At 36.0% G+C, this 13,286-nt stretch overlaps 2 protein-coding genes across 2 annotated transcripts; one reads left to right on the forward strand and one right to left on the reverse strand.

The window, feature by feature from the left end:
* The first annotated feature begins 2,425 nt into the window (after positions 1 to 2,425).
* On the forward strand, positions 2,426 to 4,144 carry LOC127800674 (cytochrome P450 81C13-like). Its single transcript, XM_052335422.1, has 2 exons — positions 2,426 to 3,411; positions 3,509 to 4,144. The coding sequence occupies exons 1-2, from the start codon at positions 2,515 to 2,517 to the stop codon at positions 4,142 to 4,144; spliced, it is 1,533 nt and encodes a 510-aa protein (XP_052191382.1). The 5' UTR covers positions 2,426 to 2,514.
* Positions 4,145 to 4,546: 402 nt separating this feature from the next.
* Positions 4,547 to 6,610, reverse strand: LOC127800675 (putative cyclin-A3-1). Its single transcript, XM_052335423.1, has 7 exons — positions 6,081 to 6,610; positions 5,651 to 5,883; positions 5,400 to 5,552; positions 5,239 to 5,272; positions 5,005 to 5,154; positions 4,784 to 4,918; positions 4,547 to 4,695 (listed from the first exon to the last, which is right to left on the reverse strand). The coding sequence occupies exons 1-7, from the start codon at positions 6,390 to 6,392 to the stop codon at positions 4,621 to 4,623; spliced, it is 1,092 nt and encodes a 363-aa protein (XP_052191383.1). The 5' UTR covers positions 6,393 to 6,610; the 3' UTR covers positions 4,547 to 4,620.
* Between the last annotated feature and the right edge of the window lie 6,676 nt (positions 6,611 to 13,286).

A 13,286-nucleotide genomic window follows, 5' to 3' on the forward strand; every position in this document is an offset into this window, starting at 1 on the left:
GACCTGTTAAGGTTTTGATCTAGTTTCCACATTTGAGATGATGAACTTGTCTTAGTTTATTGATGGTTCATAATTGATATATTGAGAATGTGTAACAGGATCTTCGGGGAACGGTTTATGTGTTGGGTTTCTATTTGAAAAAAAATTATATCCCCAGAATTTTACATTACGTAACGCTACAGAGAAGTGGGGTGTTACAGTGGTACCCCTAAAATCGACTCATCAAAGGCTTGAAGATGGTCTAATTGGATCTTCCGTCGAAAGAGTCGCCGGTGGCTGGAAATCGAAGAAGAAGATGGTGCGTGAGCATCTTCAAGTAGGGGCATTTTCAGTTTTTCTCTTCTAGTATTTTTCTTGAATAATTTTAGGATTTATTGTGTGGAAAAATTGGAAACAAATGTTTGAGGAAATAATTATTTTAGAATTATCGAGGTGAAAATTGGGAGAAAAATAGAGGAAATTATGAAAAAATTGAGGGAAATGAATTTAATGCTTTTTTAATTAAATATGGTGTTTAGGAAGTATCGTGGCTCGAGGTTGAGTATAAGTTCAAATGTTCATGATTTGGCACTCAAATCGAGACAATGCACGAGGATTAAGACGATCTGAATACATTAGAGGTGAGTGTTTTACCTAAAAGCTTGGTGTTTGCTCTATCCAAATGTGTTAAGATTTCATGCAAAACGGTTTTGTGCATACAAACGGTAACTTGTGACAGTTGGTTTTACGAGGGAGGTTCATCCCTAAACGTTTTGAATTTGTGCATTACATTTTATAAAATGTTGTTTATATGATGCATTGAATTGTAAAATGTGGCATTGTCATGCGCTTTGTGTTGTTCATATGGAATGTCAGCTTAGAATGTTGTCTAAATAGTGTAGCTATAATTCTCCAAGGGCATGACGGAATAATAGGGGTATCTTATGCTGGTGTGCATGCCGAGATACCCGCTTTGGTTTTCGTGCCGGGCTATTTCATGAGGGAAGTTGCACTAGAATGACTAAGTGGTCCATATTGTGTTGTTCATGTGGGATGTCAGTCTAGAATGTTGTTTGGATAGTATAGTCATAATTCTCCAAGGGCGTGAGGAAATAATAAGGGTATCTTGTGCTGGTATGCATCCCAAGATAGCAGCCTTGGTTTCCATGCCGAGTTGTTTGGTCGGGGAAGTTGCACTAGGATGATTAAGTAGTCCATGTAAAATTTTGAGTTGGGATTATGTGGTGGTTCCTAGATGCTTAGAGTGGAAACGTAATCTCGGACTTAAATGTGGTGAGTCGGGTTCCTGCATTGATGTGACCCTTCTAGGTCGAGAGTTGGTAACGATTATTCCCGAGATGTTGGAGATATGCGTTAACTTGCCCCTCTTAAGTTAGAACCGCGTCGTGTCGGTGTGTCGGAATTGTGGCATGGCTTTTAGAAAGATTGCTCTTTCCCTGTGGTAAGGTTAAGTACTGTGGGATTCTGTTGGGGTAGGGTTTACCGAGTTGTGTTGGTTTATTTCATGTTTTGTATTCATTCATGAAAATGTGTTTTAAACTCACTTAGATGATTCATCATCTAATATGGGTTTTGTCTCTAGAATATTCAAACGTTCTAGGTAAAGACAACGGTACGAAGGGAAAGGGAATTGCTGAGGAATGACGATAATTAGTGGATGTTTGATATTATATCATTTCAATTATATTGTTTATTTTGATGACGTTTTGTAAAACATTGATTTGACTTTATATTATAAATAAAATGGATTCAGTTATGTTTTATTGAGATTTCGATCTAACTTCCGCATTTAAGGTGATTTACATGTCTTAGTTTATTAATAATTTTATGTTGATATACTGAAAAGATATAATGAGATCTTCGAGAATCAATTTATGTGATGGATTTTTGTTTAAAAAAAATATATATCTCTAAAATTTTACATTACCTAACGATCTAAGAAGGTAGAGTGTTACATCATTGTCTTTCTTAGCATCCCTTTCTTGTCCATTCCAAAGGCCTTGCTCTTGTCCTATCTATCTTCACCGAGATTTTCAAAAAAGTTTGTGAGATTTTAATATTATTTTTAATTATCTTTTATATTAGATGATCGATAGTGTATTTAATTATTAATTTTGATTATTTGTATATGTGATTATTTTGTGTATGTATAAAAATTATAGATAAGGTAAAATTAATAAAATTGAAGTTTATTAAAATAAAAAATAAAATAGAGAAAAAAATAGAGAATATGATCAGAATATCTATAATTTTTTAAATAAGTTAAAAATAAATAATAATTTTTTTATAATATAATAGAGATCTGCGTTGGAGATAAGTTCGGAGAACATTTGTGGACCTCCACCACGGGCCACGGGGCATCAAAGTCCACTGAGGCAGCTCGCGAAGAAGACCAAGACCAACAACGATAAATATTTTCCTATCCTATCACCTGTCTACCCAATTAAAATTAACTTCTCCCAGTCCCCAGGTTTCTCCATCTCTTTATCTCTTCTTCTTCACATTCCGGACGCCATGGAAAACGTGTACCCTTACTTGGCTTTCCTGCTTTCCCTTCTCCTCCTCGTCTTCCACCATTTCCTCCGCCGCAAGCGGAAGCTGCCACCAAGTCCGCTCGCTCTTCCCATAATCGGCCACCTCCACCTCATCAAGAACCAGCCTCATCTGGCGCTGCAGCGACTGGCATCCAAGTACGGCCCAATTCTGTTTCTCCGGCTTGGCTCTCTGCCCGTCGTCGTCGTGTCTTCTCCATCCGCCGTCCAAGAATGCTTCACCAAGAACGACATCATCTTCGCGAACCGCCCTCGATCCCTCTCCGGCGATTACTTAACCTACAATTACACCGTCGTTGTCTGGGCTTCGTACTGCGATTTGTGGCGCGACCTTCGCCGCCTGACTTCCATCGAGCTCTTCTCTTCGAGAAGCCTCCAGAAGTCCTCCATCATCCGCAAGGACGAAACTCGTAATCTCATCTCCCATCTTCTCAGGATTTCTAGAACTGGGATTCGCAAGCTGGAGCTGAGGTATTGGCTCTCGCTTTTGACTTTCAATATCATAACCCGGCTAGCCGCCGGCAAGCGGTGCGTGGCCGACGGGGAGGCTGGAACAGAGGAAGGGAAGCGGCTTCTTGAAGGGCTTACGGAGGTGTTTGTCCCTCGTTCGCCGGTGGCCTTGTGTGATTTCTTTCCCATTTTGAGATGGGTCGGCAATAAACAGCAGGAGAAGAGCATGATGGCTATGCGGGATAAGAGAGATGAGTTATTGCAGGGTATTTTGGATGAGTTCCGAGAGAAGAAAGCCAAGTCTTCTGACACTGGAGAACATAACGAAACACTAATTGAAACTCTGGTTGGTCTCCAAGAATCCGAGCCCGAGTTCTACACGGACGACATGATCAAAAGCATAATCTTGGTAGGCCTGATTGATTAGCACATTAATTTACCCAACCTTTTAACTTACAATACGTCTCTCGTTTATGGCCTTATTCTGATATTGAGATGTGCTTTAGACCATGTTTATAGCAGGAACCGAAACATCCGCAACTACAATGGAAAGGGCAATATTGCTTCTGCTAGATCACCCGGAGGCATTCCAAAGGCTTAGAGCAGAGATCGACAACCAAGTTGGACATGGCCGCTTGATAGAAGAGTCGGATCTTGCGAAGCTTCCCTTCCTTCACTGCGTCATCAATGAGACCCTAAGGTTACATCCCACCATTCCACTTCTATTACCCCATTATTCATCTGAAGAATGCACTCTCGGAGGATTCAAAGTACTGCAAGGAACAACACTTTTGGTGAATGCTTGGGCGTTACACAGAGATCCCAAGGTTTGGGACGAACCCGAAAAGTTTAGACCAGAGAGGTTTGAAGGGGAAAGACCAGAAGAGTTCAAATTCATTCCATTTGGAATGGGAAGAAGAGCTTGCCCCGGAGCCAGTATGGCCATGCGAGCTGTTTCATTGGTAGTTGGTGCGCTTGTTCAGTGTTTCGAGTTGGAAAACGTTGGCCAGGGGGAGGCTAGCCAAGGTTCTGGTTCTGGTGTTACTACTCTCAAGAATGAAGCCTCAGAGGTTGCCTTCTTTCCTAGACGAAACGCACTTGAGCTCATGTCTCAACTTCAAAATAATATGGATCCAAGGTAAAAATTTGTGTTGCATGGTCTTGTAGCACGAATCTTGTAATAATTCTCTAGTTTACATCACCTGAGTTCTAAATCAAAGATGCAATGTAATGAGTATGCATTGTTTATAACCAGAAGCAACTCAACAATCATCTAATATTATGTCAATAGAATCCATATTGCAAGCCTAATGTTACAAATCAAGCAAATCGGCAGATCTAGGAAAACGATATTAGGAGTTAGACCAAGTCATCGACAGGTAATACAGCCAAATGCGCCGCTAAAAGACCATGCCCCAGCAAAAACAAAGAACCGGCAAACCATGCTAAGCTTGCTAGCGTTCTGGTGTAAAGAGTAATCATTAAGAATATCATCTCCCTTTCAGCAAAGCTTGACATTCCAATGGAATAAACTAAATCCTTCTGCTGTATGAACACTCTTAGAACATATTATCTACACGTCAAATCTCCAAAGGTTCATCTGAATTGCTAACCCCAACTATGAATCTTCAACATCTTCAAAAAAGGAACTGGGTATCTCCTGAGGAGAGGATAGTGCTGACGCACATTTGAACTGTTCCAAGAAAGTCACTTAATATTAGTATCATATTCCCCCAATTTACAAAACAATGAAATTATGGGAAAATTCATCAAAATGTTACCTTATGCTGGTTGTATTTCTCTCTTACTGCAACCAGAGCACTTCCCCTTTTCTTTAATTGCAAGTCATGTAAAATAACAACACATTCCTTCAAGTCTGCTGGTTTATATCCAGAAAATTGTTGCAGGGCTGAACTCTGTAAGAACACAGTATTTAGTTTTGGTTAGTCATGCATATAGCTTAGGACATGGGAAACATTCAAATTCTAAACTTGGCTCTTACCCAAGGATGTGATTTCGGTTGGACTGTAAACCTTGAAATAAACACAACAGATGCAGCCACCAACGAAGGTAAGAATTTCACACAGCCATAATCCAACAAGCTTAACTCAGCAAGATAGCAACAGAGGAACTCCAACTCCAGATTTGGGGCCTGTTGAAAGACAAATTAAATGATTAATTACCCAGAGTAGACAGAAAATTTTGGCATGATGGAGCAATAAAGAACCAAACTCACGATGTAGTCTTCTTGAGCAATCCTGGTGAATCTCCTGCATAAATCAACAAGCAATGCAAGAATAATCAGTCAACCGGTCAGCAAATCTCCATTTACCTAGTTGAAAAGAAGAAGCTATGATGACAAAGGGGGATCAGAAATGGACTTTTAACAGTGAATACCTTAGAAATGTCTTAATTGTGGGACCACCCAATTCAAAATTCAGGTATTTGAGAATATCAGCCTCCATTTTCACCACCTCTTGCTTTGTGTATGTGTTGTCTGTAATGTAACAAAAATCTTCAACATTTGGTGGATTGATCTCCTCATACTTCCTGCTTGCCACAATCGAAGGAAAGGGGGGAAAAAAAACTTAATTATTGATCATCCAAATTGGTAATCTACAAAGGCAACAGCACAATTAGATGCTTACGCCGCTATAAGCATTGAGGAAACTCCAAGCAACTGGAGCCTCTGCCTATTGAGAGCATGGAGTGATAAAAATCTATCAATGTAGGAGATCGATAGATACAAAGTGTCCGAGCAAAGCTTGTACTCCTCTGCAACTTCCACTAACCAATCCACCAAAACACCCCTCATATTGGCGCTCACATCCTTCTGGACCTTCTCAATGTAATCCCCCAATGGCCTCCTCTTAGCTTCCACCTGAATTCCAATACCCAAAAATGTTACATGAAAAATGAATTAAGTTTGACACCAACCCACTTCTTAGAACTAAGAACGCTTATTTGCATTAGATCCAACCCAACAATGTGAAAAACAACAAATTTCGACAATTTTTTTCTTTTTTACTCCAAGCCATTTCCTAGTTCTCAAAATCAAGCTGCAATAACGAAACTAACCTCCAAGTTAAGAAGATACGCGTATATATCAGACGCGTAATAGACACACATTTGGGGATCCTCCGGTTTCTCATCAATGTCTGGCGCCGCCGCTGTTTTCTTTGTGGCCACTGCCTTCTTGACCTTCTTGCTCGTCCGGCACTTCCGCTTGGAATCCAGATCCCCAGTCGCCGGGGGATTCGACGAGTTCGTAATCTCGCCCAAAACCACCCTCTTCTTGGTGGCGGGTTGAGGTTCCGGGGCGGCCACGGCTTCGGCCGCCCTCTTCTTCGCCAAGCGAGTGAGACGCACTGAATTCTCCTTGTCCGCCATTGCCGTCTCTCGCTCTAGTGCGGACCGGGATGGAACCCGGCGGTAGGGTAGGGAGAGAGAGAAGAAAGAAGATGGATTGCGAGTGGAGCTGTGGGGTTGTGACTTGGGAGGAGAATGGGAGTGGGACTGGCTTTGTAAAGAGAGAGGAGAGAGGAGAGAGAGCAAATAGCGCCATCTGGGTGGAGTTTGAAAATTATGTGTTTGCGCGCTCTCAGAAGCGTTCTGATTTGGTAGCTCTTTTTGATGAGGTTTCGGAGTTTTGACATTTGATATTTGACAAAATGTTGAAACGCCTCTTCCCTGAAATTTTTTGAAATTCAAAGGATATTCACTATTGGGAGTGTCCCTCCCTCCCTCCCGCCTTCTAAAACTCTCTCACCTCTTCATCTCTGTTTTCATTTCAAGTTTGGGTCCGATGCCGCCGCCCCCCCAAACACAACACTCACCTGATTTTACCATATTATCATCTTATCTCCTAATTTTTCTAAATGTCACACCTAGTCAGTCAGTCAGCCTGTCAATTTTTGTTTAAAAAATGCTTCCTATTTAACATTTTTATTTATTACAAAATAGTGCTTTGTCTAACAAAAGTTCATGATATACTACTACTTCTCTCTCTAGCTAATATTAAAAATACTGTTACCGTTTCAATTGTGTTACAATATTACGATTAATAACCATTATTATATTATTTCAGAAGACACTGATTTGGCTAAATTATTAAATGATATTCATTGCTCTCCAATATATATAACCCCCATCTCTCTCCAATTACCCACTCCAAAATTATAATTGTGTGGTTGCATTTTCAAAATTATATACGATCGAGTTTACTGAGGAGCTTCCCAACTTCAAAAATTATAAATTAATCATTTTTAGATTATGTTAAATTGAACTTATTTGCAGGACAACTTTAGCTCGTATTAATTTTTAAATAATAGAACCCCAAACTGGAACTTGATATTTTTAACTTATATAGGGGAACAATTATATTCTTGATGATGGAGAGCCAATTACTCTCCCGTATCTCAGATTAAGTATCTACAAAATGGAGTCTCTTGTATATTGGATTAAGTATTTATAAAATAGAACTTGGGACTCGTTCTCCTATAATCACTCCAACATTTAAGTCAGTTCACAAAGTTATTCAAGATAAAGTATGTAGCTGAAAACTCAAGGAATAGAGGAATCCCTTACTCGTCTTGGTTGCTTTTTTTTTATCCTTTTGTCAAGATAAGAATTTTCTTTTTGAACTTCTGGGATTTGACTCCCGTCCCTTGTGAAGTCATAATCTTTGTAATATGGATATGATAATCATTTCCAATAAGTTTAGGATAATCCCCATCCCCATCTCCATGATCTTTGGAATGATGATTGAGGCCGAAAAATCTGAAGAATCTTCATTGAGCAAAAGACTAGTTGAATTGTTGAGACGTATTTACCATGTGTCCCTTCTAAACTTAGGTTGGATGGCGACTTTAAATTAACTCTCTAACAAACACGTGTATTTATTATTAGCGACTATATTTTCAAGGTCTAGGAGTAATTATAAATACGAAAACATTTTCCATCATCAATTCTAAGTATAAAATTCTTAATACAGAAGATATGAACATCAATGACCTGAGATAATCAAAACCTCATGCTTGAGTTTAAGAAAATATTTTTATCTTTTTATTCTAACTTTATAATCGAAGATGTCTTAATGTTTTATATTTAAAAAATTATAATATTTATTTTTTAAAAAAATTAGAAAAGATTAAAACGGATGTTTTCTAATTCCTAGTATAAAATTGAAAAAAAAATAATATTTTTTAACAAGAATTTTAATTATTTAATATAATTTAAATTTAAAAAAAATAAAAATATTACTTGTAACTGAACAGACTCTCAATTTCTTTCATCAGAATTATAATATATTTGAGATCGAGAAGGAGATGACGTGGCTGTGTATGATAGAGCCTGGTTGTGGTGGACGTGGAATGTGGATTGAGGGGAGGTGAGTCTCGACTCTGGGGGGAATTTTGTATTTTGAACTGAAATGGGTAGACAATAACCCGCCCGCGCCAACTATTGACTAAAACTCCTTTTAAGGGCATCTTCTACCCATGGCCAGAATTCTCCCTAAGTCAAGAAATGAGGAGACGCAGCTCTCTATATGTTTTGTCATTTTTTAAAATTTGATTTTCATTAAAATGACTATTTATAGATGAAGAGCTAAAATTTGCTCCCTATTCCATTTTATATATATTTTATATGTATTGAAGTATTGAGTGAATTATATTTTATGTATTTAATTATTATTTTTTTATATGAGTGTATTTAATTATTTTGTGTATTTGATTATATATTTTGTGTATGTATGTATTTAATTATTTTGTATACTTGATTATTTGTTTTGTGTGTATTTGATTATTTTATGTATTTAATTATTTATTATGTGTATACACTACAAGAAATTTAATATATTGTAACAAAAATAATTGTAATGGATTAAATTTTGTCACGAAAAATATATTTTTTGTGACAAAATAGAGTTTTCTCATGTCAAATTCAAAAAGTGAGTAAAGTTGTGATAAACTATATTTTGACAAACTATTTTGTCATAATATAGTGATGTAGATAATTTATAATGACAAAATAATTTGTCACAAAATTATTTAATAAAAATTTTAGGTAAAAATTTGATCTCACCTAAAAATATTATTTTCTCATGTAAAATTTAAAAAGTGAAAAAATTGTAACAAAAAATATAGAATGGATATATGTATATAATAATAATAACAATAATAATATGTATTAATATTCTTAATTATCGCCAAATTTATTTATTTAATAATAATAATATGTATTTATCCATGGTCAGTCGATTCAAATTGGATAAGACAAAAAAGAATAAAAAATATATATATATTATTTATTATTTATTTATTTACTTAAGTTAGAGATTATATATTATTTTCTTTAATATCCGAACAACTTTTCGGATTTTCCTCAGCATGTCTCCAAATAGTTTTCCGAAATTTGCTGCGTTAGTCTAGATGCTGTCGTGGAATTGCTGCGCACGACCAGATGCTCTACTTTTGGTTGTCTTTCTCTCTCGATCTATCACTCGTGTAACTTCATCTCTAGCGTTTCTTAGGCTCCCTCCAGCCCTCTCTCTGTCTCTCCCGTCCGTCGTTTGCAGGTATTACTCCAATCTACAAAGAGGTAAGTCTCGCACCTATCTCTGATGTATTCATATATATATGTATTATTTGGTTTGACTGAAATTTTTATCCTTTCTCCTTTTCTTTAGAAACAACTAGAAGATCATGTCAAGAATCGGTTTTCCATGTGGTGCTTGCAAGTACTTGAGAAGAAGATGTATCGAATGGTGCATCTTTGCCCCTTATTTCTATAATGAAGCAGAAAATATTGATTTTGAAGTTATCCACAAAGTTTTTGGTTCCAAAAATACATTCAATCTCTTGAGCCATCTTCCGATAAAAGATCGTAATGAGGCTATTGCTACAATGATATATGAGGCTCAAGTTAGGATTCAAGATCTGACTTAATTATGGCTGTGTATCTGAAATTCTTATCCTCTAACAGCATGTATGATGAACCCTAAATCCTTAATCTTTTTGAGTTCTGGACTTAATTTGCTAATTATGTGTGATTTTTTTTTTTTTTTAGGTTATCAATCTGCAAATTTATCGAGCATTTTTTAAGGAATTTGTAGACTCTTATGCAAACCTTCAACATGTTCAAAATCAAATTCCCCCAGAAACTAATCTTATTCCAGAACTAAATCCGAGCATCGCCGGAGATATTGATGAACTTAGACCAGTTGTGTTCGGCAAACATCGGCATTGAGCATTATGAAGGTAAATTAGATTTGAGGATTATATAATAATATTGTACCCCTTAATATTCTATGATTTCTTTCTCAGATGATATGTAATATTGGATCTATGGTTGGAATATTCAAGGCCTCGTTTGATATATATATATATGTAGAATCATCCTCACTTAGTGAGACAAAAAAATAAAAATAAAAATTATTATAATTAGTGATATAAAAATAACCTAAAATTATTTGCAAACCTCTTTGGTTAAGCAACATAAAAGTTCCAAAATGAAAACATAAAAGCAACCCCTCCCCGTGGCCCTTAAGCTCCTTCCTTCTGAAACATATTTGATCCTAAATGAATTCACCGTATTTGATCCATGGAGTTTTACGTTAATTTAATTTGATTTAATAGATACTATACATATAATCTTCCTACTTATTGACATTAATTGTTGGGCATATATGTGCTGCTTGCTATTTGATTAATTGAATCGATTCTTGCAACTAGATTTTGAGACCCAACATTTGATTAGCTGTTAGTTGGCATCAGTACGTACTACTGTTAATTACCATGCTCAAGCTTTGTTTGCCAATATGATAACTTTGGTTGCTTGCACTGAAGGATATATATATAACTAATTTAGATGCCAAAAGTACATATATAATTAACAAGAATTCACCATATTCCATGGAGTTTTACGTTAATATAATTTGATAGTCGATAAACAATAGTACTATGGATCACTTACATATTTTTGTTCTATTATATAATAAATTTAATTGCTGTGGCACCTGGTAAAAAAAAACAGTTATTTTGAAATCAAAGTCCACTACTCCACCGTTAAATATTTCTGTTACACGTGTGTAATCCAAATCCAATACTTTACCATCAAAGATTTCTAATACATAAAAAAAATCCACTACTTTGCCATATAATTCCAAGAAGAACGTCACTTTGCCAATCATGGTTCATACTACACAACTTGGAGAAAAAGATTCAACACTCCAAAAAACAAATGATGGTATTCCACCATCCACTTTGAATAACATTGGGAGTTCATCAATTTCTCCAAATGATACGGTGACAATTGAGTCAACAATTGGTGGAGGTTAGTTATTTATTTATATTTGTTTGGATTTTCAATTAATTATTTATCCATTGATGATATTTCTATTTTATTAATTTTAATTTTAGTTTAGTTTGATAAACTTACCTTATTTGTACAATATGGTTAAATTACAGCGGGCAATACAAATAAAAGAGATCGGGGAATAACTAAAGGATTTGAGGTTAAAAAGCGGATGAAAGAGGGTAAAAAGATTGGAGAAGTTATTATTAAAAAATTAATGCATCTACCAATAGGCCCTACTGAAAAGATATTTAAAATGGAGATAGGAGTTGTCACTAAATTGTTGGCACCATTAAGGGTGTTTTATTGGAAAAAAATGACAGATGCTCTTAAGAAGCCCATTTTCTCAAAAATCGAGGTGAGATATATTTATAATTTTTTATTTTCTTAGAAGAACTTTTATATGTTAATTAAGTTTTATAATATAAAAATAACTTATTTTGAACTAAATATTTGTAGAGTGAATTTGATATAGACTTGAGTGATCCACGTACAAAAAAAGTAGTGGATAAGATTATGGGTAGGCGTTTTATGATTTACAAATACCAATACCACATGCATTACAAGAAATTTGCTACCCCGGAAGAAGCTCGTGAAAATCCCGTCGATCACATGGAATCGAATGATTGGAAAGCTTTATGTACTCATTTTGAAAAGGAAAAATTTAAGGTAATCTTTTATTTCTAATAAATTTAGATACAATAAATAAATTTTCTAAAATTTTTTCATCTGTGATTTAATTGTTCATAGTACTTTTTTTTCTCTTATTATTATATATTATATAACTCTGCCTAGGGATGTTATCCACTGCCGGTCCCAAGCCCGGATAAAGGAGGAGGGTTGTGTTAGATAGCCGACAGCCAACGTAAAACTTAGTCGGATCTAAAATATGAACTCTAGACAAATTATGAAAAAACGTTTGGGCGTGGGCGTAACCCTTCATAGCGACGCGCTACACTGCTCGCGTGTAGTATCAAGTGAGCTAGGGCCGCTATATCGGCGCCCGGATGTAGTGACAAATGAGCAAGGGTTCCCGCATTTGCTTGGATGGATGTGGGTAAAGAAGTTAGTCCAACGTCAAAATCAAAATCAAAATCAAAATCAAAATCAAAATCAAAACCAAAAACAAAATCAAAACCAAAACCAAAACCAAAAACAAAATCAAAATAAAAAGCAAAAGCAAATTCAAAGTTAAAACCAAAATCAAAATCATAGATTAAGGATTGGGTCATGGAACATAGGAACATTAACAGGCAAAGCTATGGAAGTGGTAGATGTGATGATTAGAAGAAAGATTAATATTATGTGCCTTCAAGAGACGAGATGGGTAGAGAAAAAAGCAAAAACTTTGTCAGAAAATGGATATAAAATATGGTACACAGGAAATGATCGAGCAAAAAATGGAGTGGGGATCATTATGGATAAAAGCTTAGTAGATGAGATAGTAGATGTAAAGAGAATAGGGGATAGGATTATTATAGTGAAGGTTATTCTAGGAAGAATGACTATGAATATCTTTAGTATATATGCACCACAAGTGGGGTTAGGTGAAGAGATAAAAACAAAATTCTGGGAGGACCTAGAGGGACTCATACAAATGATACAAAGAGAAGAGAAAGTGATTATAGGAGGTGACTTAAATGGTCACGTGGGTAGAGATGGAAACGGCTATAGAGAGGTACATGGAGGGTATGAATTCGGGGAAATTAATAATGAGGGTAAGTCTATTCTAGATTTTGCAATGGCATATGGGCTCATCATAACCAATACTAGGTTCAAAAAATGGGATGAACACTTAATCACATCTAAAAATATCACATCAAGCACCCAAATAGATTACTTCCTCATGAGACAAGAGGACCGGGTATGTTATAGGGATTGTAAGGTGATACTGGGAGAGTGTTTGACTACTCAACATAGACTTCTAGT

This window comes from Diospyros lotus, chromosome 4 (genome assembly GCF_014633365.1).
Source record: "Diospyros lotus cultivar Yz01 chromosome 4, ASM1463336v1, whole genome shotgun sequence".
Taxonomy (NCBI): domain Eukaryota; kingdom Viridiplantae; phylum Streptophyta; class Magnoliopsida; order Ericales; family Ebenaceae; genus Diospyros; species Diospyros lotus.